This window comes from Barbus barbus (genome assembly GCF_936440315.1).
Source record: "Barbus barbus genome assembly, chromosome: 32".
In the NCBI taxonomy this organism is placed as follows: Eukaryota; Metazoa; Chordata; class Actinopteri; order Cypriniformes; family Cyprinidae; genus Barbus; species Barbus barbus.
In genome coordinates this window covers 3,051,301-3,078,158 of record NC_136760.1, presented here as the reverse complement: position 1 = coordinate 3,078,158, position 26,858 = coordinate 3,051,301, and the positions used below count along the sequence as shown (strand labels likewise).

Here is a 26,858-nt window from a genome sequence, read left to right as displayed (position 1 = left end):
AAGATGTGCAGTTTTAAAAGTAAAAAATAATATTTGTTTTAATTATATTGTTGCCATCGTGAACACTAGCATAACACACACAGTGCTCTTATTCAGCAATATCTTTAGCGGTTAACAAGCACTGATACTTAGTTTTAATTCTGTTTTTGGATATAAACCAGCTTTACCTGCAGTGAGTCGTTCATAAGCTGCACGTGTAATAAAGAGTGGCTTCGTCCTTGACAAACTAGAAGACACTCGCAAGTCTGCTATGATTGTTGGTAATATCGCCTCATCCAGCGCTCTTTTTGTTTTATATAGCCTAATATCTTACTACTGCGGTGTGAGAAACCGCTGCAAACTATCTAGGGTGAGTGAACCGAATGAATCAAACTGAATCGTGAACAGATGTCATGTTGTAAACCTGTTTGACCGATTATTAGATCAAAAGAGTGATTCACTCGTCAATCTGGTTGTGGTTCTAGCGACGCCTTTGGTTGAGACGAGTGGACGCGTTACTTTACAGAGCAGAATTTGATCACTGATTAATGTAAGTTTAATTATTAGATGCCTAACTATTAATAGCATCCAATGGTAACGTTACATGAAAACTGACTAACGTTAGTTCGTTGCTTAATGCTCGTCGGTTCCTAGGTTCCTAGCGCTAGGCAGACTCATCAGCTTGTTCTCGTGGCTACTGGTGTTCAGCTAGCAGACAAGGTTTTACAAGAGTTAGTAGAACTGATTACGTCATACTAAAGTAAAAACAGGTAGTGGTACGGACACGTTTACGTCGACCGCGTGGCCTAATGGATAAGGCGTCTGACTTCGGATCAGAAGATTGAGGGTTCGAGTCCCTTCGTGGTCGTATTTTTTAATTCTTCCTCTTACACAAAAACACACCAATAAGAATAAAATTAGAAAACAGCTCATTTGTATTTGCAGTAATCCTTGAATGTCAATGTTTAGTCCGCTTAGTAACATTGCTATTAGCAGATCTGGTTAAGTGGGGGTAGAATCAGCAGAGTGGCGCAGCGGAAGCGTGCTGGGCCCATAACCCAGAGGTCGATGGATCGAAACCATCCTCTGCTAGTTTTTTTATTAAAACTATCCCCACCCCAAAACTACTGGGCCCGTATTCATAAAGATTCTAAGAATCCTCTCAGAAAACTCTTAATTTAGCTTAAAAACTTTTACATAGGAGTCTTAGCTTAAGAGCGATTCGGGACCGATCTGAGAGCAACTCTGAGTAAGGAAAAGACAAAAACTTTCATCTTAGTGAGGAGGCGGGGTTGACCCCGTTGCTATGTATGACACAATCTTTTGAAGACTGTGATTGGTTGGTTGTCAAGAAGGAAATAAAAGAGTGCTTTTAAGAGTAGGGTATATTATAAGCCTTCACTATGAAATTACAGGCGGAATTTTTACTCTCGCTCTTTCTCACACACACACACACACACACATTATATATGTATATATTCTTTATTTTTTATTTACCATGCTGTCATACTTACAGAGCCGGCGCCAGGGCACCTCCATCGGGGGGCATTTAAATTTCTAGGGGGGGGGGGGGGGCACAAATCACGTTGTCTGTGTGTGTGTGTGTGTGTGTGTGTGTGTGTGTGTCGGAGGGGTGGGGGGGCTGCAATCTGTGATCTCGTGCAGTTGCTGACGCTCGCTAAAGCGTGCAATCGCATTATGTGCGCTGTTTTATCAGTACTTTCGCTTTCAAAATCGATCGCGTTCAGCAAGGAGGGGAGAGGATGGAAAGTGGGGGGGCACAGTAACTCGTTTGGGCGCCTTGGCGCCGGCCCTGCATATTTACTGTGTTTTATAGGAAATTAACAGAGACATATAAGCCTAATAAGTGCTGTAACAGACCCAAATCATCATCACTGCTGTAGTTGCATTTTTCCAGTTGCCAAATATTTTAATGTAGTGATTTCTGGCGCTATGGCATTTCTGCGCGGTGTCTGAGATGTTAGCATGTCTTTAATAAGATCAGTCACAAACATATTCCCTGCACGAACTAATGTGTAGTGTCTTATTAACTCACTGTCATGCATTGTGTGCAGCACATTTCTTCTCCCTCTTCATTTTCGTCCATTTTCTCCGCTGTTAAAGAAACTCTTAAGCCCCTTAAAAGTCCTGGTCCATACTCCTAACAAGTTTGACCTTAAGACCTCTTTTAAGGGTTAAGATGCTTTCTGAATTACTTTTTTCTCTACTAGGATTTTTTCTTTAATTTTAAGAGTAAACGCCCACATTTCTAAGAATTTTCTTAGAATTTTGTCACTAGGAGCTACTTTTTGCATTAAAATTCTTCATGAATACGGGCCCTGATCTTTTCTGCCAATGTTCATTTGTTGTGTGGCAAATAATAGTTTAGACATATTTTAATCCCTAATACGCTTCTCACATTTATGAATGGCAAGTGAACTGGATGAGCAAATTCTAGTGTCATACAACTAGTGTCATCAGGAACGTACTTCAGTATATGCCATACACTACATTCAGCAAAAAAAACACACCATAATCACAGTGTCATTTTGCAATGTTTAAATCAAATTTTAATACAGAACACATTTGGGTTCAGTCAAAGTCAACTCGTCTTGCTTGCTTTGTTGTGACTGCGCAAACTTGTGTTGCTGCTGCTGCCTGCATTATCAATAGCAGCCATATCAGGATGTATTTGGTCTAAAATGTTACTTGTAGGCTAACAAAAAAATAAGTAGTAGTTCTATTTTTTCTTAACAAGAAATGTATAGTTAAATAGTAGACACTATTGGAATTAGGGCTGATTATGTTTTTGTATTATGGATAATATGCTTACTTAATATGAACATTTAAAAGAGTGTGTAAAGTGCTTATTGAAGTTATTGCATTGTAAATTATTTTCTGTATGCAACACGAGTAAACAATAATGATAGGTTCCACCGAGATTTGAACTCGGATCGCTGGATTCAGAGTCCAGAGTGCTAACCATTACACCATGGAACCACCTGGAAACAATTCTAAAAATATCCCATATAACATCAGTAGTTTCTAATTCAAAAGCAAAATGTGAAAAGCAGTCACCCCAGATGGGACTCGAACCCACAATCCCTGGCTTAGGAGGCCAGTGCCTTATCCATTAGGCCACTGGGGCAGCGACTACGAGTTACAGAAAAAGTTTCATACTTAACCAGTGATTTATGTGAGACGCTGTAAAAGTGTATATTTAGGTAGAATTTTAAATTTCGCCTACAGTACCGTTTACGCCCCTGTTTTAATAAACCTTTCGCAAAACCGCGTTTTTATTGCAGCACAGAAAATGCGGAATTTATAGAAACATCGATAGCAGTTGGCAAAAGTCCATGCTAGTCACGTGTAGACCGCAGTAAGTTCTATGTTTTTTGTAAAATCTGATTATAGAAATAAACAAACCACATAACGCGTGAACACTGGGATTTATTCCTGCAGAGAGATTACTTTACGATCCGCGGTCGCAGCCTGCGCTTAAACCGGAGAAAGGAGGAACCACAGGCGCTCTGCCAACTTTATTTCCTGGCTGGAGAGAGACAGTCATGATATTAAACCCCATGTACCTAGCATTAGCCTGCCAGCCCTAGCCTTCTTAGAGGAATGCCGTCCTTTAGTTAGGCTTCCAGTCTTTTCATTTAGATTAGCCAAATAACGCCAAGCACTATGAATTCATTACCATCAAATCCTCACGGTAATGGATTACTTTATGCTGGATTTAACCAGGATCACGGTAAGATGTTTACTATTAGCTAAAGCAAGCTAACATCACTCTTACAGTTAACGGTATCACAGAAGCCAGTGAACTGTTATTTATGTTAGACATCAAAAACACATCGGTTTTTTTATTAAGATGTTGCAAATCCAAACGTGCAGTTGAAAGATATATCACACTTCATAAACAAGATTACCGTTTTGCTTAGCAAGCTAACGAACTGGTTAGCCATAAAGATGAAGTCACATGAGTGTCTTCCTTTTAGGGCTGCTGTCAGCGTTTTTGTAATTTATTGTTTGTATTTTAATTAACCGACAACTCTATATATTAACATAAACTGCCATGTTTTTAAAAGGGACCACATTTCAACATATCATCAAATAAACATTGATAGCAGATGTAGCCAGGCTAATGCTAGCGCTAGCTCTGCTATAGTGTGACTTTCAGGGGATGAATCTGGAGATTTGGATTTCAGTGAACTTGATTAACACTGTATTACAATGTTATTTAAGTTAATTTAAATCTGATAACGCGCTGATTTAGTAACTATGACGCCTAACTGTATTTAAACACATTTACTGACTCATAGCCCATGGAAATCAAGATGGTAACTGGTTTCAGCTAAGAATTAATGCAGGTTACTTTCTTACACCGAGTCATAGCCGGATGTTATGAAGACCCATCAATAATAAGTGAATAACAGTGCTGCTCTTTTGTCATCACTACAGAGTGCAGACATGCACCATCCTGAATCTCTCTCTCAGTACAGCTCTGGAAATTTTAAGAGAACACTGCAAAATGATCAGTATCTCTGGTTTTACAATTTATTGGTATGCATTTGAGTAAAATTCACATTTTGTTGTTGTTGTTTTATTCTGTTAAGTGCTGCCAAAATTTCTCCCAAATTACAAATAAACATTGTCATTTGGAGCATTTATTATTTGCAGGAAATGACAGCTGGTCAAAATAACAAAACATATACAGTTTTTCACACCTCATAATGCAAAGAAAACAAGTTCATAGTCATTTTTAAACTGCACAATACTAATGTTTTAACATAGGAAGAGTTCAGAAATCGATATGTGGTAGAATGACCCTGATTTTCAATCACAGCTTTCATGCGTCTTGGCATGCTCTCCACCAGTCTGTCACATTACTGTTGGCTGACTTTATGCCACTCCTGGCACAAAAATGCAAGCAGCTCGGCTGTATGATGGCTTGCCCATGCATCTTCCTCTTGATTACATCCCAGAGGTTTTCAGTGGGGTTCAGGTCTGGAGATCGGGTTGGCCATGACAGGGTCTTGATGGGGTTGCCCTCCATCCACACCTCGATTGAACTGGTTGTGTGGCCTGGAGCTTTATCTGGTCTCTTATTTTATTTTATTTATTTATTTATTTATTCCCAGAGCTATATATGTGCCTGCATACATTTGCTGTACATCCTTAGGAGCAAATCCCTAGTTGCTTTCCAAGCAGATGCTCATAAATTGTTGTCATAAGCACATGTAGACATACAGCAGTGTTTCCCATACATCCCAAACGGCCCACCACAATATCAAAACTGACCTCCACAAATAGATTTTCCAAAAAGTTTCAAAATCAAAACCCGGTGCGGGTGTTTTTATATCACTGTATTTCTGAAGGAAACCGACTGTCTTCAGAAAATTTTGGATGTCATTTTCATTTAATCTTGCATGTAATGTCTGATAAAGCAGCGTTTGTGAGCGGAGCGCTGCTTCGTGTACAGCCGTTACCAGGAAAACCTCTATCTCTCCTGCTCTATGAATGAATTTGCATATATGCCGCCACAAATAGAGGCTAAAGTCTGTGGGAAACACTGTACAGGATTGCGGTTCTGATACTGATGCCTTCATGTGGATGTTTAGTCTGTTTAGTCCATCTCTAGGATGGTCCTCTTAAAGATAAAATTGTAGAGCAGCAGGAAATCCCAGTATTTCCCTTAAAATGTATTTTTTCCCCACCAGGATGTTTTGCGTGTGGAATGGAAAATGGATTCAGGGTGTATAACACAGATCCTCTCAAAGAAAAGGAAAAACAAGGTGAGTCTGCTGTTTTTTATGACACGTTTGATATGGTAAAGGCTGCAGATATTCAATAAACACACACTGACAGATGTTTGGATAAGACATGTATAGCAGGGGTTAACGAATATTAAAACTATACGTGATTTTTGCTTGTGATTTTAAAACTTGCCTTATTAATGCAAATACACACAATAAATGAAGACATCTATTTGTCTTTTGTCTCACAGAAGTTTAGTACAAATGCATAACTCAGAAACGATTTTTCCGGAACTGTTCCAGACAGACGACACTGTCACCATCTCTTATAGAAACACAAGGATTAACATTTTGCAACAATTATTCATTCCCCATTCACAGTTTATGGTATCTTTGTCAGCGACAGTATTGTGGTAGCTGCTGACTCTCATTAATTCTCTTTGCTCTCAGAGTTTCTTGAGGGAGGAGTTGGTCACGTGGAGATGCTTTTTCGATGCAATTATCTTGCGCTTGTTGGAGGTGGGAAAAAACCAAAGTACCCTCCCAATAAAGGTATGTTTCTCTTGGAGATGGCAGTTGTTTGATGGCTTTACAGCATCATTTGCCTTTTTTAATGCATGGATTTAGATCTGGTTGACACACAAATTATTTCAGCAAGTAAAGCTTTCCTGTCTTTGTGTTAGTGATGATTTGGGATGACCTGAAGAAAAAGACTGTGATAGAGATTGAGTTTTCTACAGAGGTCAAAGCTGTTAAGCTTCGCCGTGACAGGTATTGAACTCATATGTTCTTGTATTCTTTATTTCAATTCTATGGTATAATATTTGTTTGACTGATTCAGGATATTTTGAAGATACATTTTTTAGGCAAATTATTTTCATGCATTGATTTTGAAAAGCTGGAATCATTTTGACTTTAAAGTTGCAAGAGAATATTCAAAGTTACACAAATGCAGAAATGACTCTTTCAGCCGCACAGTCTTTGACATTGACTGACAAATAGAATACCAGTAATACTAGTAAAATTTCATGGCACTGCACAAATTTCAATGCCGTAACAAAGACTTTTGGAACATATTTATATAATAGAATGAGTAAAAATAAGAATTATTATGCAGCTTTCAAATATTGAGAGTAAAGTGAGTAAACATCGCTTTTATGATGTGGCAAAAAACAAGTGGCAAGTTGGTAATAAAATGAATAACAAAAACACTTTACAATTAATAGGACAGAGTTATTTTAGGATCTAACTGTACACTTATTAAAGCTACTCTAGTAGACGTTATCACTATAGTTTTAGTACAGACCTAAAGCGAGCTGCCTTTATAATCACTGAAGATATCAGTCACTTCATGCTGAGTTCTGCACTCTCACATTACAATCAATGAAGATGAGCGCGCTGCATTATGAATTTTATTTACATATCTACTCTTTGTTGGTTAATATGAGAGGATTGGTGTATATGCAGCACTCAGTCGATTCTGACTAACCTTAACACCTCTGATCGGCCGTTGCATCAGACATGTCTGTGATTGTGCAATGCTTTAAAAACACATTCAAATTAAAAACCTTTGAAGCTCTCCAGTGTGCAGTACACAAATAGGCACGGGCCGTACGAAAGCAGCCCTCCGTCACAGTTGGTACCTTTTGATAACGCTGGTCCTTAGTTTGTGGATTTATTAGGAGAACGATAATGATTAGCTTTAAGTTCTTTATAAAGAACAAACGGCTACGTCTGGTTTATTTTGTGTTTCAGAATTGTGGTGGTCCTGGACTCGATGATTAAAGTGTTCACATTTACTCATAATCCTCATCAGCTGCATGTCTTTGAAACATGCTATAACCCTAAAGGTAAGTTGTGTAGTAGCGATTCATCGTAGGACTTCTTAGATATTAAACCACAAGCATTAATACCTGTTAATCTTCACAGGACAAATATAAAACTCTGATTGTCTTTGCAGGTTTGTGTGTCTTGTGCCCAAACAGCAACAATTCATTGCTAGCGTTCCCAGCCACTCACTCCGGACACGTTCAGATCGTAGATCTGGCCAATACAGAGAAACCGCCCGTGGATATTCCTGCACATGAAGGAGCTCTGTGCTGCATCGCTCTCAACCTTCAGGGCACACGGATAGCCACGGCATCTGAAAAAGTCAGTTCAGTGCCACTGTTGATTTTGGCATAGTCTTATTTCGATTTTCATTTGTATTATGTATTATGTGTGTGACATGCAGAGCAAATCGCACTGTTTGAGCATGCCTCTAGATACACTGGGATTATTCCAGCACTGCTTGTTAATCTAATTAACAACTAATGGAGAAAATGTCTTCTCTCTAGGGGACCCTGATCAGAATATTTGACACCTCAGCAGGTCATCTTATTCAGGAGCTGAGAAGAGGATCCCAAACTGCCAATATATACTGGTAATCCACTGCACGCGTGCTATCCTATTGTATTACTGTAAAGGGGAATATGTGTGTATTTATAACAGAGTGTATTTCTATTTCAGCATCAATTTCAACCAAGATGCCTCTCTTATCTGCGTATCGAGTGACCATGGCACAGTCCACATATTTGCTGCAGAGGATCCCAAAAAGAACAAGCAGTCCAGGTTTGTGTTAGAGCACACTAAATGTTTTAGTGGAAATCATAAATTTTTAATTATCTGGCATTTATGTACGTATTTTATTGCAAACATTGTTTACAGTCCTCAAACCCTCTTTTACCACAGCTTGGCATCGGCCAGTTTTCTCCCCAAGTATTTCAGCTCCAAATGGAGTTTCTCCAAGTTCCAGGTCCCGTCCGGTTCGCCCTGCGTCTGTGCCTTTGGAACAGAACCCAACGCTGTTATAGGTAGAGTGAAGCGTATTAAATGCACACTTTAAACATGAGGTCATATTTTTTTAAATACTGTATTCATAGGCCTGTAACGTGCATGTGCTGTGAATAATTATCATTTACTGATATGACTTGCAGAACTGTTGTGACTAACTTTCCTCCAACCCTCCTACAGCTATTTGTGCTGATGGCAGCTACTACAAGTTTCTGTTCAACCAAAAAGGGGAGTGTTCAAGGGATGTTTACGCTCAGTTCCTGGAAATGACTGACGAGAAGATCTGAGCATGGACACTACTTTACCAGATTGTTTCTTTCTTGAGGATGTCAAAGGACTCGAGTGGCATTCGTAACACAGACTTTTTGGAGCTGACCGTGACACAGACATATGGAGGAGAGACCAAAAGAAACTCTAAATACTCTCTTGACTCAAACATGAGACATTTCTTTAAACACACCGAGAGATGACTGAAAAACTGTGACCGCAGAAAACGCATTCTGTGGAGTGACAAGAGGGAAACCTTATTTTTTTGAAAAGACAACATTTTTTTAAATGGTCTTCCATTGGATTTTTTTAAGCTTTGGATGTCCTTGGCTAGGTAGCGAGAGTGAATCTCTTTGTCCACTAACAAAACCTAATCTAATGTAGGAATGTCTCTGTAACTAAGAGCAGAGGCTGGTGTAAACATGTACACCATTCACACTATGTATTTGCAAACGATTCGTTAGTGTTACATATTGTTTTTCTTGCTGTATGAACGCAGGATACCGGATGAAAATGATGTAACTACATAACATTTAGACGAGTATAACAAAACAGCTATTTTATGGTGTAAATGTGTGCTCCTCATTTCACGTATTTGTTGGCTTTAAGAAAATCTAATTAATCAGTGCTCTGTAAAAGTTTTACTTCAGTCACCGTACTATCACACAAGATACGTGACTGATATACACAACATATTAAGAATGAAGAATCACATTTAGTCTAAATTTACACTCTAAATGGGTTCAAAATAAAAGAATCAACTCTAAAATCCTGTTTTCTTCACAAGGTAACTGAGAATAAATACATTGCTACTTTACAAGAGGTTAATTGTAAGGTGAATTGCAAACTATTTAAACCTGGTTGCAGATGAATGCATTAAACCGCATCCTTTTTTTTATTAGCTGTAGAATTAGCACTTTATGTAGTATTGCAGTAGCCACTGACACCCTGATCTTTCTCTTTTAAAGACTAATGGACTCAAATTCTAGAAAAGTGCCCAGTCAATTTCATCACCTGAAGAACGTAGTGTTTTTATGATTTTATCTTAATTCTTATAACCGTTCTTTATCTATAAGCTATTTTGTTACTCATTTGATGCTTTTGTCATTGATAACGTGCAAGTGATATGCATAATTTCATGAAGATGATGATATAATATGATGGCCACTGAATTCAGTATCACATGATGAATTAAAGATGATTGTAAAATCAAGAATGGCAATTCTTTCATAATGATAAGAGCAATTTAGGCCTCTGATGATGGGACAGACGTCTGATGTGTGGTAGAGAGGATTCTTCTTTTGGTGGAAAGATGTGTGTGGAAGTCATTTTAGGATTAATGTATGTGCTTTTTTTCTGTGTGTGTGTGTGTGTGAGTTATGGATGTGTCACGTGATAAAGTTTACAAACTAGATTCTGCTTTTATGTTGATTCGTTGTTCACAGTGTTTGAAAATCTTGAAATGATCCGTAGATTTTGCATTTTATATGATTCATCTCTAATCTGCAATGCAGCATACTAACATTACAAAAGCACCTTTAATACAGAGTAGACTGTTTCCAAGCCGAGTTCCTATAAGCGTAACGTTAAGAAACACAATTATTACCAAGGAAACCGAAGTCCTGTGGAGATGAATGGATTATTATATCGCCATAAAATCTACGGCCACCATTGTGTGTTATTTTATGCGTATGATGCCATGAAACGACAGCATCACTAACCAAACTCTGTAGCATCGCCGGCCAATCCACCTCTTATTAGAACACACCAAGTACATGCGTGTCAGCCAGCACGCGGCGCAACCAACCCTCTGCGCTACATGCTTGTTCGTCTCACTGCTGATTGGTGGATTCCATTTTTCTCCTCCCGAGCCGCGGAGCCATTGGTCGCTACCGCTTTCAATCAGCCAGGCCCCGCCTCCAGGGTTTGTTTGGTAGAGTTGAGCGTTTTCTCATTCTCTCTGTCGCGGCTGTGGGTTGGAGCCGCTGTCCCTGGGCTGGCACGTTCATTCGTATTTATTTCTCATCCTTTGATTCGATCCCCCCACTAAATTCTACAAACAGACCATCACCCGTCTGCTGCTTCATTTTAATAGTCTAAAATTCCCGTCAAAAGAAATAATAAAGATGGCGGTGAGCGGGATGTCAGGGTCGATTGTTGCCCGGCTCGAGGGCCGAGAATTCGAGTATTTGATGAAGAAGCGCTCGGTCACCATCGGTCGGAATTCATCACAAGGCTCCGTGGACGTGAGCATGGGCCACTCCAGCTTTATTTCACGGAGGCACCTCGAGATTTTCTCCGCCGGCGAGGATGGAACGGCAAGCGGAGATTTCTACCTTCGATGCCTCGGCAAAAACGGGGTGTTCGTGGACGGGGTGTTTCAGAGACGAGGGGCTCCTCCTCTCCAGCTTCCCCGCATGTAAGCGCACGACTGTCGGTAGGAATTAGACCAGCGCCAGCCGCGTGAAGGCGTTTGCGACGATCGCTCGCGGTATTTGTTTTGTTTCGCTAGCAGCACGTGCTGATCATGACAACCGCGACTAACTCACGTCTCGCGCTGCAGCCTTCGATTAGCACAACAGCTAACCATTCACTCCAGTCTGTTTACACAACACTAGTCACAACGCTCGACGGTTACTTTTGCTTTTGGCGTTATCTTTAGGAGCCGACCCTAAAGGATAATTAATGGCATCTTTCATATAAGATTCCAGCATAACGAACGACCGCAGTACTGTTATTATTGTCAATATGATACAAATCCTGTGGTCGGTGTGTTTTGGGTTCATTCAGTCCCTGATGTCCTCAGCTGACCCAAATATTGCAAGTTAATGAAATATAACGTATGCGGGGCACTAATTAAATGAAAGGCTCGGGAATGCTTATCAGAAACAATAGCCTGGTTAATATAAATTATGTTTTATGCACACTAATTAATGATTATGAGAATATGTCGTTTATGTCTATTGCACTCACGCAGTATTTTGACCTTGCTTTCAGTGGCATTAATAAAAAGCTGCATTGTGCACATGTATTTAAAATTTGTTTACATGTATAGTGATTCCATTTTTATATGCATAATGGATGGCAAGTTCTGACCTTGTGTGTTACTGTTGCAGAGGGGTGCATCTTTATCAGACGAGCTTCACCTCAAATCATAGTTATTAATTCCACTTAGTTCACAGCTGAGCATTTTATTTATTTATTTTTTTGTTGTTGTTGTTGCATACTTTATGTAAGATGTGAAATGTGAACGCACTGCAGGGTTGTTGTGTTGAATGGTGGTTGGAGGTTCAAATATATTTCTGTCGTGTAATCGGGTCAAGCTGGTGTCCATATATAAACCGGCTCTACTTTTGTATTCTGTTGCTGGCTGGTTTGTGTATTTTTAATATCCTACTCCATCAATGCATCAAGTGGTTGGAATTCCAACTCTGTTCCCTATTTTGTAGGTGCACTTTCCGATTTCCCAGCACAAATATCAAAATTACATTCACTGCCTTGTCCAGCGACAAGAGAGACCGCAAGAACGCACCGGAGTCTCCTGTGAAAGCGGTCCAACCCCAGATCTCGCCGCTGACCATCAACATTCCAGATAACATCGCCCACCTGATGAGTCCCCTCCCGTCTCCAACAGGTACACTCAGGTAAGCACATCTGCTTCAACTTCATCTCATCTCATACTGACCTTTATTCCAAAGGCCTTATACATTTACATTTAGTCATTTAGCAGACACTTTTATCCAATGCGACTTATAAATGAGGAAAACAGAAGCAATCAAACTAACAAAAGAGCAATAATCTGCAAGTGCAGTGACACACCTCGGTTAGCCTAATGCAGTTACATGCAGCAAGGTGTTTTTTTTTATTTTTTATATAATAAAAAGGAAACAAGTAGATAGAATAGAAGAATACGGAGTGCTAGTGTTAGAGGGTCTTTTTTATAAGAAATAAAAAGAGATCAAGTAGATTAGAGAGAGCTAGTTTTAGAGGCCTTTTTTTTTTTAAAGTAAACAAGCATTTAGAAAACCAGGTGCAAGTGTTAGAATAGATAGTGCTAGAGTTAGAGGGTCAAAAAAAGATGGAAGAGATGTGTTTTTAACCTTTTCTTGACGATGGGTAAGGGCTCAGCTGCTCTGATCGAGTTGGGCAGAGCATTCCACCAGGTGGGAACAGTTCATGTAAAAGTCTGTGAAAGTGATTTTGTGCCTCTTCGGGATGGCACAGTAATGCGCCGTTCACTTGCAGAACGCAGGCTTCTAGAGGACAACTACAAGTGTCATTAGGAAAAAAAATGTAAATCTCACTTTTAATTATGCTTGTATTATTTGTCATTTTTCTTCAGCGCTGCCAACTCCTGTCCGTCAAGTCCCCGAGGTGCGGGACTGTCCAGTTATAAAATGGGTCGTGGTCTCACAGCTGATCTCATCAATGAAAACTCCCAATCTGAAAATGACAAGGAAGCGTCTGGAGGAGACAGTCCAAAAGTATGAAACGTTTTAAAAACGCATGCTGCCAAGTAGAATAACGATGTCTTGTTCATCACTGTTCCTGTGGACATTTCTTAAACAGATTGGACAAATTTAAAATGCAGTAACCTGTCCCAATGCTCTTTTTCTTGTCTTTAACAGGATGACTCCAAGCCTCCTTACTCGTATGCACAGCTTATTGTTCAGGCCATCACAATGGCACCAGACAAACAACTAACACTGAATGGAATATATACCCACATTACTAAGAATTATCCATATTACAGAACAGCAGACAAGGGCTGGCAAGTGAGTGTCAATCAGCTCTTCTGTGTGCAGTGTCTTGAGACCGTTAAGTCATTTAATGTAATTAGTCATTGTTTTAGTTTTGTTGCATGTTTGTGGGGTTGAGGTGAACTTGAGCCGACTCAGGCAGACTGATTTTTTTATTATTATATTTTTGCATGTTTTTCACTTATTGTTTCAGAAGATCCACAATTTATACATATTGATAGTAAGGTTTTTTTTTTAATGGAGCTGAGAGTAACAAGCACTTGTTAGTAGCTTTCTGAATTAGTGAGAATATCTAAAGAGGTCATACCATGAGAAATCTCAATGCTTTCTTTGTGCTTTTGATATGAAAAACTTGTTCTGTCAGACTGATGGGCACCTGCATTTATAAGTTAAAGTAGTGAAAGCTATTGTCCCTTAATGACCAGCGAGCTGAGAAGTACTCCAAAGCTCTGCTCTACTGACTGTGTGTAGCACCTAAAGCTCTGCTGACCCTTCTGAAGGATCTCAACATTTAAAAACCTTTTTTTTTTTCTAGTTTTCAAGTTGTTGCTTGTTTCAGTCTGACTCTTACAGTTTGTTTGGCACATTTCCGTGCATATTACACATGCTGTCAGGATGTAATGCAGACTGTAATGAGGTTGTTATTGAAAGATGGGACAGGCACAACACCAAACTCTCAAGCCACAGAGCCGGAGTAAGGGTGCAAAGCTATTGCTCATTTTGCAAACAAAGTGTGTTCTACTGGAGAGTGATCATGGGGCAAAACTAACTTTAAATTATTTTGCAACAAAAAACCCATACCCACTCTATAAGTGGATTTGCACATCTCATATTACCTGCTTCATCCTTACAAGTGTCAATTGCAATTAAATTTGCACCTTAAGTGGTTGCGAAAACATTAACCTTTTTTGTTGCTTTTTTTTTTTTTCTCCCAGAACTCGATTCGTCACAATCTGTCTTTAAATCGCTATTTTATCAAAGTGCCCCGATCTCAAGAGGAGCCGGGCAAAGGCTCTTTCTGGAGAATAGACCCCTCATCTGAGGGAAAGCTCATCGAACAAGCTTTCCGTAAGCGCAGGCCGCGTGGTGTGCCATGCTTCAGGACCCCACTCGGGCCGCTCTCATCCAGGTGATCATTAGTATTCTTCCCTTGTTGTTACTATTAGACTATTTTTAGATGAACTGTTCCTAAATTGATGTAGTCACACTTGGTAACAAAAAGACTTAAATTGCTCATATGCTTTTATGGTGGTGTGGATCCCTTGAGATTGAATGCTTTCTTTCCATGCTTTTAAACAAACAGGCCTTCATGAGCAATGTCACTTGAGTTTATTCATAGTTTTCTTCCTGTCGCATCTCAGGAGCGCTCCAGCATCTCCTAACCACACAGGAGCACTGTCGGCCCACTCCAGCGGCGTTCAGACTCCAGACAGCTTATCAAGAGAAGGCTCACCTGTTCCTATGGACCCGGAGCCCACACCTGCCTCCGCTCCTGCTCCAGCCGTTCAGCCCAAATTAACAGTCATACAAGAGGCTTGCTTTGCACAAAATGCTCCAGGTAAGGTCATTCCTCATGCATGAGTTAAAGCTTGACCCACCGCCGAAATTAAGAGTAGTATTGGAATTGTGTATTGAGTATAATGTTCACAAATTGGCCTGATTGGTTCACTGGTGAATCAGTCTGAATCAAATCAAATTTGAAGCATCCTCTCCCACATATCACAAATGCCTGGAAAAGTCATGGAAATTCATTTGTGAAAAATTATGGAAGCCTTTAATGTAATAAACACATGATCCTTTCCTCCCTTCTTTTTCAGTTATTTAATTTTAAAACAACATATTGGATTTGTAGTATCACATTTACTGTTGTTTGCTCACTGTATAAATGAACCTGTAAATATGTAGCAGCCTTTATAATTTAGAGAGATGCTAATCATCATCTGTGGGGTGTTGTTCTAGAGCACATTACAGAGCGAGCCAACTGTCAGATTGTTTTCCCCACTGCTGGTCAGGTGCATTTTAACCAATGTTTCCACACAGGTTCGCCTCTCAACACCCAACCGGTTCTCATCACAGTTCAGCGGCAGCTACCGCAGACTATCAAACCTGTGACCTACGCCATTGCCACACCGGTGTCCACTCTCACATCCCAGCAGCCTGTCATGCAGACGGTCCATGTGGTGCATCAGATCCCTGCTGTTTCCGTTGCGACCGTAACCGGACTGTCTACAGCCAACACACACATGGCAGAGCCTATTTACACCCATTCCAGCATCATTAAAGCAGAACCTTATGAAAACGGAGAGCACCAGGAGCTCAAAGGTGAGCATGCAGAATTAGAGGTCTGCACTGGATTTAAACATATATATATATATATATATATATATATATATATATATATATATATATATATAATATTTTTTTACAAATATATAAAGTTACAAAAGTTAATCAGAGAGCAGAGCAGTGGGTGATTTCTCATTGATTTACATCAATGATGGACTGCAGCAGGTTTCACTTTAAAAGCAGTGCTGTCTCTTTAAAACCTGATCACATGACGTGAATCTGACACGCATCTGGTTTTCTCCCAACTCTAAGGTCGGTGAGCGTCTGTTGGGCTAGTTTGTTTGGTGTGATCCACATGTCACTTCACATCAGGCTCACGGTGACGAGAGTGTGAACTCTGATTGGATGTTCAGTTTAGCGAACGAGTCCGTGCAGGAGAATTAAAGCGAAATTGATGAAAACTAGCAAGTAAATGCAGGTAGTACAGAGAGATGTTCTAATGTTACGTGATCTTATCCAAGCATTCCAATATGCAAATATTTTCATAATGTCAATTAAATGAAGAAAGTTATCAACATAACTGATATTCAAAATGGTAAGCAAACACTGCTTTGTTTACATTTCGTATATCTGCGCATATTTTGTATAACCTTTTTTCGGCTTCTTTTAAATTACGAATATCTAATTCATCTCACGGAGGTGCAGAACGCATGTGTTAGTTTGCAGTCGGCTGTAGTCTGTGCGGTGTGTTCAAGTGCAGATTTTTGACCGATGTTGCCGATGCAACACCATCGGCTTTCAGCGCCGCTAGTTCTATGAAGTCGGCTTGGTGTGTCCCAGCCTTTAGATGTTATTTCTTGTCCATGTATCTATTTCTTAACTCAAATCAATATTCCACATCCAGTTCTTTACTTATGTGGCAAGTAGCCATGTAATGAGCAGGATAATGTATATCCAGCCGGTGTCTCATCGTGAAGAGGTTTGGCGTAAGACTGGCTGGATGTACATTAACCATTTCAGATGTTAGAGAGAACTGCTCATCTTTAATGCTGTTTACATTTTTCTCAGTGAAAGTGGAGCCGGTGCCTGCTATTACAACCACTTCTATAGGTGGGACGAGTCGCATTCTTCAGACGTCCCAGTCCAGCCCGATACAGACCGTTACCATAGTGCAGCAGGCTCCAATTGGCCACCATCAGCTTCCTGTCAAGGCCATCACTCAGAATGGGACGCATGTGGTCACTGCTGTCCAAGGATCTGGCAACACAGGTTAGGAACCAACGTCAGTGTTATCACCCTGTATTTACATAATTACAGACAACATTTCAGAATTTATAACTTAGTACATTTATTAGTGCTGGGTGGTTAATTTAATATTTTCAACTGCAGTTTTTTCTTATCTTTCTTGCGTTACAAATCTAATGCACCCTTTTCCGTTACATCCACACGTCCCTTAATGCTTCAGTGCACTGCATCTAGTTGCATATTTCCTAGATTTATTTTAATTTTAATTGTGGTGTTCTCAGAAGGAATTACGTTTTAAAGGGGTCATGAACTGAGAAACCAAAATTCCCTTGATCTTTTGACATGTAAGTGGTCATTGTATTATAAAAACATCCTGTAAGTTTCAGAACTCAAAACTTTGTCGTTAGTCTACAAACCTTGTAAGCTTTAGTCTATAAAGCTTATATTGAAGCCAGTCTGCCAAAATGACAACTTTTGGAAATGTCTACTCTGGAATAGTGTGGATAAGCGCCACCTTGCAAAATAAGTTTGACATCAATGTAGATATGCATATAGTGTTTACGAGAGAGGCGGGTCACTTGTGGGTCTACGCAGAAGCCAAACAATAAGTGCCAAGTTTTGGAAAAAAAACAACAGTATTTGCATTGCCTTCCTTCTGATAATGAATGTTGGGATTATTATCGTTATGACGTTTTAATGAAGTCCCAAACCTCATCAGTAAGAACTGTTTTGTTCACTTAATTTTATCTCTGATTCGTTTACAAACAAGGCACAATTTGACGTGGGATTTTCAAAAAGATTGAAACCAAAAGATGATCCTGTGCCGACAATATTGGATCCGAGAGTCATGTCGCAACACACAAGTGTGAGTAACTGTTAAACAGATCGTTTGAGATGTACTGAGCATTTATGCATTTTTAACCTAAATCGCAGCGGTGTCATCTGTCAAGGACGCAGACTGTCAAACATAGACAAGTCACTCATAGCAGTGGGCGTTTACTTCCAGCCCTACAATCTACCACTCCTTTTCAAATGGCCTATTACTTCAAAATTGTTTTTTGATTTAAAAATCTTGATGACATTGTAAGTGTACTTAAGAGAACAGTTAAAAAAAAAAAAAAAAAGAGGCACTTCATGATCACTAATATTATTATTTTTTTTGTTGAATTTAGGGATGTCAATGATCAATTCATTGTGGACAAGAGATGTAATCAGTTCAATCTGTCAATGGTTGGTTGAGCAATTTAAATTTGGGGTGCATGCGGCTCATGAGCAAAACACATGCAAGCAGCTGTGAGTGACGGTGACTGGGTCTTTTGCGAAAATTATTCACTAATGTACAAATTACACTTTGAATGTGATCTTTGAACTTAAAGGTACATTAAAATAGAAGCCATACAAAGTCATTCAACATAGAAAGCAATAGAAATTTAGAAAGCCATGTTTAATTATAATTTCCCTAGTTCATCTTTGACAGGGCTGCGGGACACAAGCAGGACATAACTTGTTAATTCGTTCCTACGACTTATTAATTTTGTGGGCACGGTCCATGTTTCATTAATGTTCCCTTGATAACCCATTTTTTTAATAAAATGAGGTAATGAATTATGTGAGTTTAATGAAAGGCAAACATGTAATTAAATCACAAATGCAAAATTTTAAAAATCATTTTAAAATAACAAACAAAATGATTCGCTTACTAAAGAATAATAATTTTTGACCATTAACCAATGTCAAGAGAACCGTGAACATGCATATGTGATACTTAATTATTAAGAGATTTATTTTAAAATATCAGGGCTACTTAAAGGGGTCTTTGACTATGATTTAGTTTTTTTTAACTTTAGTTAGTGTGTAATGTTGCTGTTTGAGCATAAACAACATCTGCAAAGTTACGATGCTCAAAGTTCAATGCAAAGGGAGATATTGTCTTTTTACATAATTGCTGATTGACCACACCTTTAAAGTAAATATATTAGGTGAAAGGTGAAGTTCAGATGACACAAACTTTGAGAATGTCTGCAAATAAGAAAACGCAAATTTGTGCATTTTAATGAGTTTGAAAGACAAGCCTTTCAATAATACATGGTTAAATAACCTACTAAGTGATAATTCAAATAAAAATGAATGTTCATCAGTAGTTGATGCAATGTTGAAACGCTTCTTAAACCTGAAATGGTTTTGGTAAATCCATCGGTCAAATGCTGTGTCGCCACCTGACTAATGACTAGTCTGTGTGAATGTCCATAAAACTGGACTTTCTGAGTGTATATAAGCGGTAGACTATTTTAGAAAGAAAAATGTAAAAGATAAGAGGAATTAGAGAATCAATAAATGAGTAATTTATTGCTATTGTGTGAATATGTAATCAATAAAAAAGTAACTGTAATCTGATTATGAGCGTTTTAAAATGTAATTTACTCTAATTACACGTACTTAATTTTTGGAATCTGATTACGTAATCCAGATTACATGTAATCAGTTACTACCCAGCACTGCCGCAAGACAACATAAAGCCGCATATGGCATGATGGAGAGTTTTAAATGATGATTTTTTTTTATTTAGTGATTCTGGCCATTCTGTTGTCCTGTTGTTATTAGATTTCACTGCAGCCTTTGACACCATAGACCAGGGGTTCTCAAAGTCTACATTCAAATCTGAATTTTCATCAGTGTCAAAGGTCTGGAACAATTGGTTATTACAAAACGTGTTTTTAATAAACATTCATAACATATAACAAATAAACACTCATTTAAAAAAAAAGGTTCCCTTTGCATTCAAAATACTTTAATAACAAGTGCAAAAGTGGCAAAACAATTAATTTAAGTGTCAGCAGTAGAAGTCGACCTATAATGTTTTTTCTCTGGCCAATGCCGATATTTAGAAATCAGGGCAGCCTGTGGCCGATATATGATGCTGATTTTTTTGGGCCGATTTTCTCTTTTTTTCCCTTTATATCAAAAGAGAGTTTGCGTAAATGGTTATTGCAGGGCACAAGATAGTAATAGTATTAGTAGCCTAATTCATAGTAATAATACATGGCTCAAAACTTAAGCACCTTCTCAAAACAGTTCTGAAGCATGCTTTTGTTTGTTTGCTGACAGACACCAGTGTTTCCCGCAGACTAGCAAATGCAAGTTGATTCTCTGCCAGCAGGAGGCGCTGTTGGAGCGTGATATATAGCTGTTTCCCCGGTAACGACTGTAATCAAATAAGCGCTACTTTATATGCCATTACAGGAAAGACCAAATTAAAATTGACATCAAAGCTTTTCTGAAGAAAACGGACGGTTCTTTTAAAAGATACATTCATATAAAAACACCCGCGCAGCATTTTATTTTAATTATTTTATTACAATTATTTATCTTATAAACAAATCTTTGTACCTCACTTGTCATACTACTTGCAGAAAAATCTTTCATGCAACAGTGTGTTTTGCTGTAGGCTACTGCAGGTGGAACGGGTGGCCCATACTTGGAATTTGTGCTCTGCATGTAACCCATCCAAGTGCACACACACAGCAGTGAGAAGTGAACAAACACACACACACACTGTGAACACACACCCAGAACAGTGGGCAGCCAATGCTGCGGTGCCCGGGGAGCAGTTTAGTTGCGTAGCAGTTTAGCACTGTAGTTACGTTTGGGATCATTTTATTTTAAATGCCGATAATGTAATTTGCAAACATTGCTATTGTGTTTTAAAATACAACAACCAGCACCATGAAACCATTTAAAAGGGTGCATTCATTGGTCTCCGTGACAGAATATGAAACAGAGTAAAATGCCAAAAGTAACTACAGAGCACGTGATTTTTATCAAATGATCATAATCGCATCTATTCATTTTACAGTCCTGCTGCTAGCCTTTTAATTAGACTAAAAGCCCCATTCATTCGGGTGAGGAAGCTGGTGTTTTGAGTGGCATTTGCACATCCTGTCATGCTGGTGACTGTATTGTATTAAGGTTAATGATTAATTGATTAATTTAAACAAGGATCGATCTTGGGAATGATGTAAAATTTACATCCCTTGTTGAATTATGTATATCTTCAAGCAAATGCACTGTTAAAAAGATAAAAGCTCAATAAATTTGATGTTTCCAACATCAGTGAGTAATCTTGCTAAATAACCATGATCTCATAATTAAAATAATTGTAATTCAAATTTTTGCTGCAAATGAGCAGGACTAGAGTTTATGATGCAGAAATGTTATTAAAGACATCTTAGCCTTAGAAATGAAACGCTGCCCCTGGTGGTTGATTTAATGTTAGGTTTAGGGCAGTCAGGACAGTTTGCACGTAACAGGAAAAGAGCTTAATTTGCACGAGTGCTCACAGGCTTCTGGTTCTATATGGTTTATGAATCTATAAAAAGCACAGACTTCCCCTGTCGGCGCATTTGTGTGATTTTACAAACTTAAGGAATGTAGTTGTCTATTTCTAGCTTTGAACCCAGAGCATTGCTTTAGCGTGACATGCGCACAGCTAATGCGATCCGTCTGCTGTTTTTCAGCGAGTCCTCTGCACTTGCTGGCGACCCACGCCTCGGCCTCGGCATCTCTACCAACCAAACGGCAGAACGGAGACCAAGCGGAGCAGCCTGACACCAAAAGAGTCAAGACTGAAGACGGAGGGGATGCAGTCCCCGTCACAGCGGAGAGAGACAAGCAGAACGCCACTGACTAGGGCAGCCATGTCACGACCTTTGACCTCAACCCATTTTTTGTTTCTCCCCGCCTGCCACGCACCTGCTGCAGCCACATCACCTGTTAATGAATCAGAGGTGCCAAATAGTGAGGTGAGATGAAAGTCAGTAACCATTAGAATCGGGGTGAGAAATGCGAGGTGGAGGAGAAAAGAGTTGCTGTTCTGAAGGAGGGACGGTGGGCCTTTTACATGATTAGGTAAATACTCGCAGATATATGCACACACATATATTAATATAGCCTACTTGAAGTTATAAAATGAAATGTATTGTGGGTGTAACCCAGCAGACACGGTCTCCATCACTATGAACTCTGAGCTGAACGTGGATGGAGAGCAAATAGACGAACCCCCTTTGTGTTACCGAACAAACGACCGGCCAATGACCAATATAAATATTAACGTAATGTCACGCACATGTATCTGATGTGTGCTCGAGATTCCCCTGTTCCCAGTCAGAGGTCTTGAACATTTGCATTCGACTGAAAAGACAGGTCAGATATGGACTTGCCAAACATCGTTCAACACCGATTAGCTCTTAAAATGTGAATTTGCTCCTTATTTCAGCTTCATATTCACAGATGAAAAAATGAGCGTTTTTTTTGTTTGTTTTGTTTTTCTCTTGGGCAAAGGGAAATGTGGGGAGGTTTTTTGTTTTTTAATTTTTCCTGTATCATGGCAGCTAGCTACCATGTCCACTGACCTAATGCAGTCTTTAGTAGATATGCAGTATTTTGTTGTACGTGTACTTTAGGATCTTATTTGTGTGTGTTTCCTGAGACACAAATACTCAACTAAACGGGCAGTGCTGAAGTGAGGTAATTTTTTTTTTTTGCTTTATTTTATTTTAATTTTTAAAGACGTCGACTCGTGGTCATGGAAATGAATGTAGTTTCTTAATTTTTATTATTTTTTTTTTAGGAAAAAAAACACTATTGAGGGTTTGAGTCATTTGCTATTACATCAAATCAAAATGATGTTTACTCGCATCCTCTTTTTCATATTTTAACCAATAACCTATGAGATAAGTATATTTCCATTTGTACTTTAAAATATATCAGCTTGCATGAACGTGTTGAGAAAACGTGCTGTATCTGATCCGTTTCCTGGCTGCAGGAAACTGCAGAAGATGAAAGAAAAAAATGCAAAATAATATTTTATACAATTGGGATCATTACTGCACTTACCTTTTTTTGTTTCTGAGATTTCCTTTCCTCCCCATTGTTTTTCCTTTTATATTCAAGATGTCGTTGGCTGTGTTTGTTATCTCTTTGTGTTGAAGTTGTCTCTTTGCCTGTTAATATTATTTTATTGTTCAAACAACTGAGAGTCTCACAGATAGTACATGTTCCACAAGGAAAAAATAAGTGGTAGATGTTGTTCAGCTTCAGTGGGTATATGCATTTTTTATAAATTAAATTAAACTCCATAATTTCTGTTCTGTATTTGTGTGACTGCTGAAGATGATGATTGTGTCGTCTAGATGGCGCTGTACGACACTTTGGTGCAGGATGATATAAATGCTGTCGCAACAGTATCCAACTTCTCAGAGGAATCCAAATGAGAGAAACCGCCTTGTGTTTAAACCAAAGCCTCTTATCAATAGTAGGACAACAGTAGCTGGTCCATTATTGTGAAAGGCTTTGTTGACTCTCCTTGTGAGAGTCAATAAGGACATGAATGATTTGTGAAATGATTGTTTCTGATTACTGATAGGTTGGGAAACAAAGGAAAATGATTAATGTATAAAGATTCAATAGTTAATTTTTTGACAAACTTATTGTTAAATGGAAGGGAGCTACATGTAATGGCGTGGAAACATTAATTGTTGCACAATGTCTTTTTAAGTGTTTCCAATTGATTGTGCCTATTTATTTTAGCCTTTTACATTTCAAAAGTGTGAGTTTTTTTTTTTTTTTATTCAGGAGGTTCTAATCAATTATCACATGTGATTTTGTAGTATTTACCGCAGTAGCCAGTATTTCTTCAAAGGTAATATTACCTTGTTAAAGGATAATTAAAGAGCATATTTTCCATATTCTGCAGCAGGACAGTCACAGGAACGAGAGGATGTTTTCTTCTGCCGCAGTCAGTGGTTTCTTCAGGGTCGTGTGATTTTTGGAGGTGTTTGGATCATTCGATATCGCTCACACCTCAGGTGTTGATGAGAAACATGACCCGCTGTCCATCCGGGACGGCTTGTTCTGCTTGTTGCACAGGTTGTCTGATTTCTTGACTGCGTTAATGAATTAATAATAGAGGTAATTCCCATCTCCATGGTGGCAGAATCTTGGAAACAGCAGTTAATGTTAGGTAATACTGCCATGTGTTTACATTTCCATGAGTTTCTATTGCATATCAAAGCAAACCCCACGTCTGCAACGTGGCTATCAAACAAGTCCTTCCACTTATGATTTTCATGACTTTTCCAGTGGTTACCTTCCTTTCCCTTATTGTCCGTTTACTGTGATTGTGAAAGACTTGAGTATTTAATGGCTCAAATATCCATATACACAATAGCAGGGTGTGTCTTTGAGCTCTTGTATTTGTCTGGCAGGTTTCTCTGGGTTTGTAATCATGAAAACTCGGTTGCAGTATTTGATAAGAGTACATGTATAATTCACACCTAACTTTACTGTTTATAACAGAGCTGTGTTTGTAGTAAACACACCGAACAGGTCTTCGGTCCACTCCTGTCATTGGAGAGCTGCGAGATGGAAAAAGGTGCGACGCTTCCAGGTGAACAGGTTTCCTGAAACGCTCAGGGTCTGAGCAGAAAATACTTTGATCCCAATAAAAGTTTGCAGAGGAATATTTCTAATGTTTGTTTTAACCGAGTTCAAATAGTAGTTCATACGTAACTTTATATGACTGCTAGGACTGTATGACCAATAACAGAAACGAGTCATTTTACATAATCATAAAGCCAGAATAAAAGGGTTATAAAACAATGCAGACATTTCAGAAGAATAAAATCAAATAAGATTTATTAGAAGTGACGAGAAGCTTCCAGATTGTGTAAAATAAAAACTCGCCAAATCATGTTCTGAAAACGCTTTATTTGGTATAAATGAAAAACAAAATCTGAAATTAATCTTTCAGTATAAGTTAAAAGTACAAATTTATTAGTCATATGTAAAGTGCGCATTACAAATCTCTGATTAATGACTTCATTTCTCAATCAGTCCAAATATGAAGGTTTGGTTAAAACATTCCTGCTGCTTTTCCTCGTCTTAGACTCTGACGAACAGAAGTAAAATGCACCTGAGAAGAAAAAACAGCATCAAGTTTCACAAGTGTACGATATCCTCAAGACATCGAACCCATATAATAAATACTCATGGAATACACGTTAAGGTATAGTTTTGAAATATAATCTTAATAGTGTTTTTCAGTACCGGTCAAAACAAAAGTCTCAGGTCTACAACAGCCACCACAGTTGACATAAACAATAAAAAAAATTTTTTTCATAAAACAGTCGGCCTATAAGAAGTCTGTATTCATAAAACAAAGAGCCTGAACTTGTAAAGTCAAGTAACCAACACCAAACTGCAATATGACCCTGAAGCAAATACTGGAGTTATATAGGCCATTGTTTTTGGTTGATTGGAAAAAAAATATATATTCACTTTCATCTTTGATAGCATCCCTATTTAAAGCCACAATGTCCGAACGTGTAGTTTCCTGCTGTGTAGTAGAGCCTGTATAAAGCAGAACAGCATATGATGAGAATATACAGGCGGACAGAATGTCTGAACAGAGATTTCAGATACTTCATAACATTGTTTTTTAGTGGTTTGTCTCACTAGATCCAGTTAGATCAAATTACTTCAATCAGTAGGCTGTAATATTATCAGAATTTCAAAAGATGGTTAAAATATCGAAATGAGCTGTTGACACTTGTATGCAGGTTAACTCTCAATCTCTACTTCAGTGCGATTCATTTCCATCTTATTTTCTTGCCTCCCTTTAGGCTAAATCAACTTTTAATAGTGCATAGGCCTATTTATGAAAGTCTGCTATAGATTTTCGTAATATGATGTTCAAGAAATGTTTTAAAAGTGAAGTTGCTCAAGAGGTGTCCCCTATAAGGTTGTTCTCCAAAATGAACAGAAGGCAGCTAAAAGGTGACATCGTACCAGTCGCTGTTCAGAGACATCTCTCAGCTTCTGCTCTGCAGGAACATCTCGGAGTCCTTCAGGATCTCCAGCTCCACGGTCTTCTCTTTCGGTGGCGCATCGGAGCTTCGGTCGTAAGCTTCATTCACGCGTCCCGCAGTTCCGGAGATTTCCCACGTTATCCGCGTCGGAGCGTGATGTGTCACATCGCCGTTCATCGGCTTCTTGCCATTATTGATGCACTTCTCGCTGCTCATCCCCTCTTTGGACAGTCGCTCCGAGAGCTTCTGCGCCCAGTGCGCAAAATGATCAAAAGTCCTCTTCTCCAGATCCTCTGAGGAAACTTTAATATTCACAGTGTACCACATGATCCACCAGAAAAGACTGAGAAAAACTATTAAAGAGCCAGTATAGATTAAGAAGTCTCCGTAAAATCTGCCGTCCAATCGCAGATTTGCGAAAATACCGATCAAAAGCAAAGCAAATCCAATGATATCAAATGTAATCGCCAGGACAAATAACGCGGCGCAGCCCCCAATGCACTTTGGGGCCATTGTACACCTGGGTCTACATGAAACAACGGGACTAAACGGACTCGTACTTCTCCTCTGGCATGTACTTTTCTTTACACCTGTGAAATACACCTGTTCGGAGCGCCGCCCTGTGGGACGTTCCCAGATGAACCTCAGATTGCGCGTATGCGCGCCGACACGCGGAGATGCGCTGAGAAAACTACACGTGCCATATGAACGCTTTTCAAATGTGTAGCTACATGCAATCAGTGTTTGTTGCATAAAGTCATGAGTTTCAATCCCAGGGAACGCTTAAGGCGAGACACTGCAGGTGAATTGGGTAAAAACATTAACTAATAGTTATCACCTTACCTAGTTGATTGATCACATTGATA

The 26,858-nt window shown here is 39.0% G+C and overlaps 2 protein-coding genes across 4 annotated transcripts; both read left to right on the top strand.

Moving 5' to 3' along the window:
- Window positions 1-3,114: 3,114 nt before the first annotated feature.
- LOC306852453 (WD repeat domain phosphoinositide-interacting protein 3) lies at window positions 3,115-10,250 on the top strand. Its single transcript, XM_079389305.1, has 10 exons — window positions 3,115-3,733; window positions 5,703-5,777; window positions 6,189-6,290; window positions 6,422-6,509; window positions 7,494-7,588; window positions 7,699-7,889; window positions 8,075-8,160; window positions 8,247-8,348; window positions 8,469-8,590; window positions 8,751-10,250. The coding sequence occupies exons 1-10, from the start codon at window positions 3,667-3,669 to the stop codon at window positions 8,855-8,857; spliced, it is 1,035 nt and encodes a 344-aa protein (XP_079245431.1). The 5' UTR covers window positions 3,115-3,666; the 3' UTR covers window positions 8,858-10,250.
- A 499-nt stretch (window positions 10,251-10,749) lies between these two features.
- LOC306852452 (forkhead box protein K2-like) lies at window positions 10,750-23,265 on the top strand. Of its 3 annotated transcripts, none has more exons than XR_013782590.1 (10): window positions 10,755-11,256; window positions 12,287-12,481; window positions 13,180-13,321; window positions 13,466-13,612; window positions 14,533-14,726; window positions 14,959-15,155; window positions 15,638-15,919; window positions 16,952-17,152; window positions 21,643-22,033; window positions 22,121-23,265. XR_013782590.1 is itself a non-coding variant. In XM_079389304.1 (9 exons), exons 1-9 carry the CDS (start codon window positions 10,964-10,966, stop codon window positions 21,813-21,815), a joined length of 1,824 nt encoding a protein of 607 aa, XP_079245430.1. In that variant the 5' UTR covers window positions 10,750-10,963; the 3' UTR covers window positions 21,816-23,265. The 3 variants fall into 3 exon arrangements, 1 of the variants encoding a protein (XP_079245430.1); XR_013782591.1 differs by having other exon boundaries at window positions 10,759-11,256; window positions 22,124-23,265; XM_079389304.1 differs by having other exon boundaries at window positions 10,750-11,256; window positions 21,643-23,265.
- The last annotated feature ends 3,593 nt before the right edge of the window (window positions 23,266-26,858 follow it).

Excerpts from the sequence above, each read along its gene's own strand:
- LOC306852453 (XM_079389305.1), top strand. The coding sequence starts at position 3,667 with ATGAATTCATTACCATCAAATCCTCACGGTAATGGATTACTTTATGCT. Across the intron at positions 6,510-7,493 it reads GTTAAGCTTCGCCGTGACAG|AATTGTGGTGGTCCTGGACT; the intron begins GTATTGAACTCA and ends TTTGTGTTTCAG. Across the intron at positions 7,890-8,074 it reads TAGCCACGGCATCTGAAAAA|GGGACCCTGATCAGAATATT; the intron begins GTCAGTTCAGTG and ends TCTTCTCTCTAG.
- LOC306852452 (XM_079389304.1), top strand. The coding sequence starts at position 10,964 with ATGGCGGTGAGCGGGATGTCAGGGTCGATTGTTGCCCGGCTCGAGGGC. Across the intron at positions 13,613-14,532 it reads CAGCAGACAAGGGCTGGCAA|AACTCGATTCGTCACAATCT; the intron begins GTGAGTGTCAAT and ends TTTTTCTCCCAG. Across the intron at positions 15,156-15,637 it reads CTTTGCACAAAATGCTCCAG|GTTCGCCTCTCAACACCCAA; the intron begins GTAAGGTCATTC and ends GTTTCCACACAG.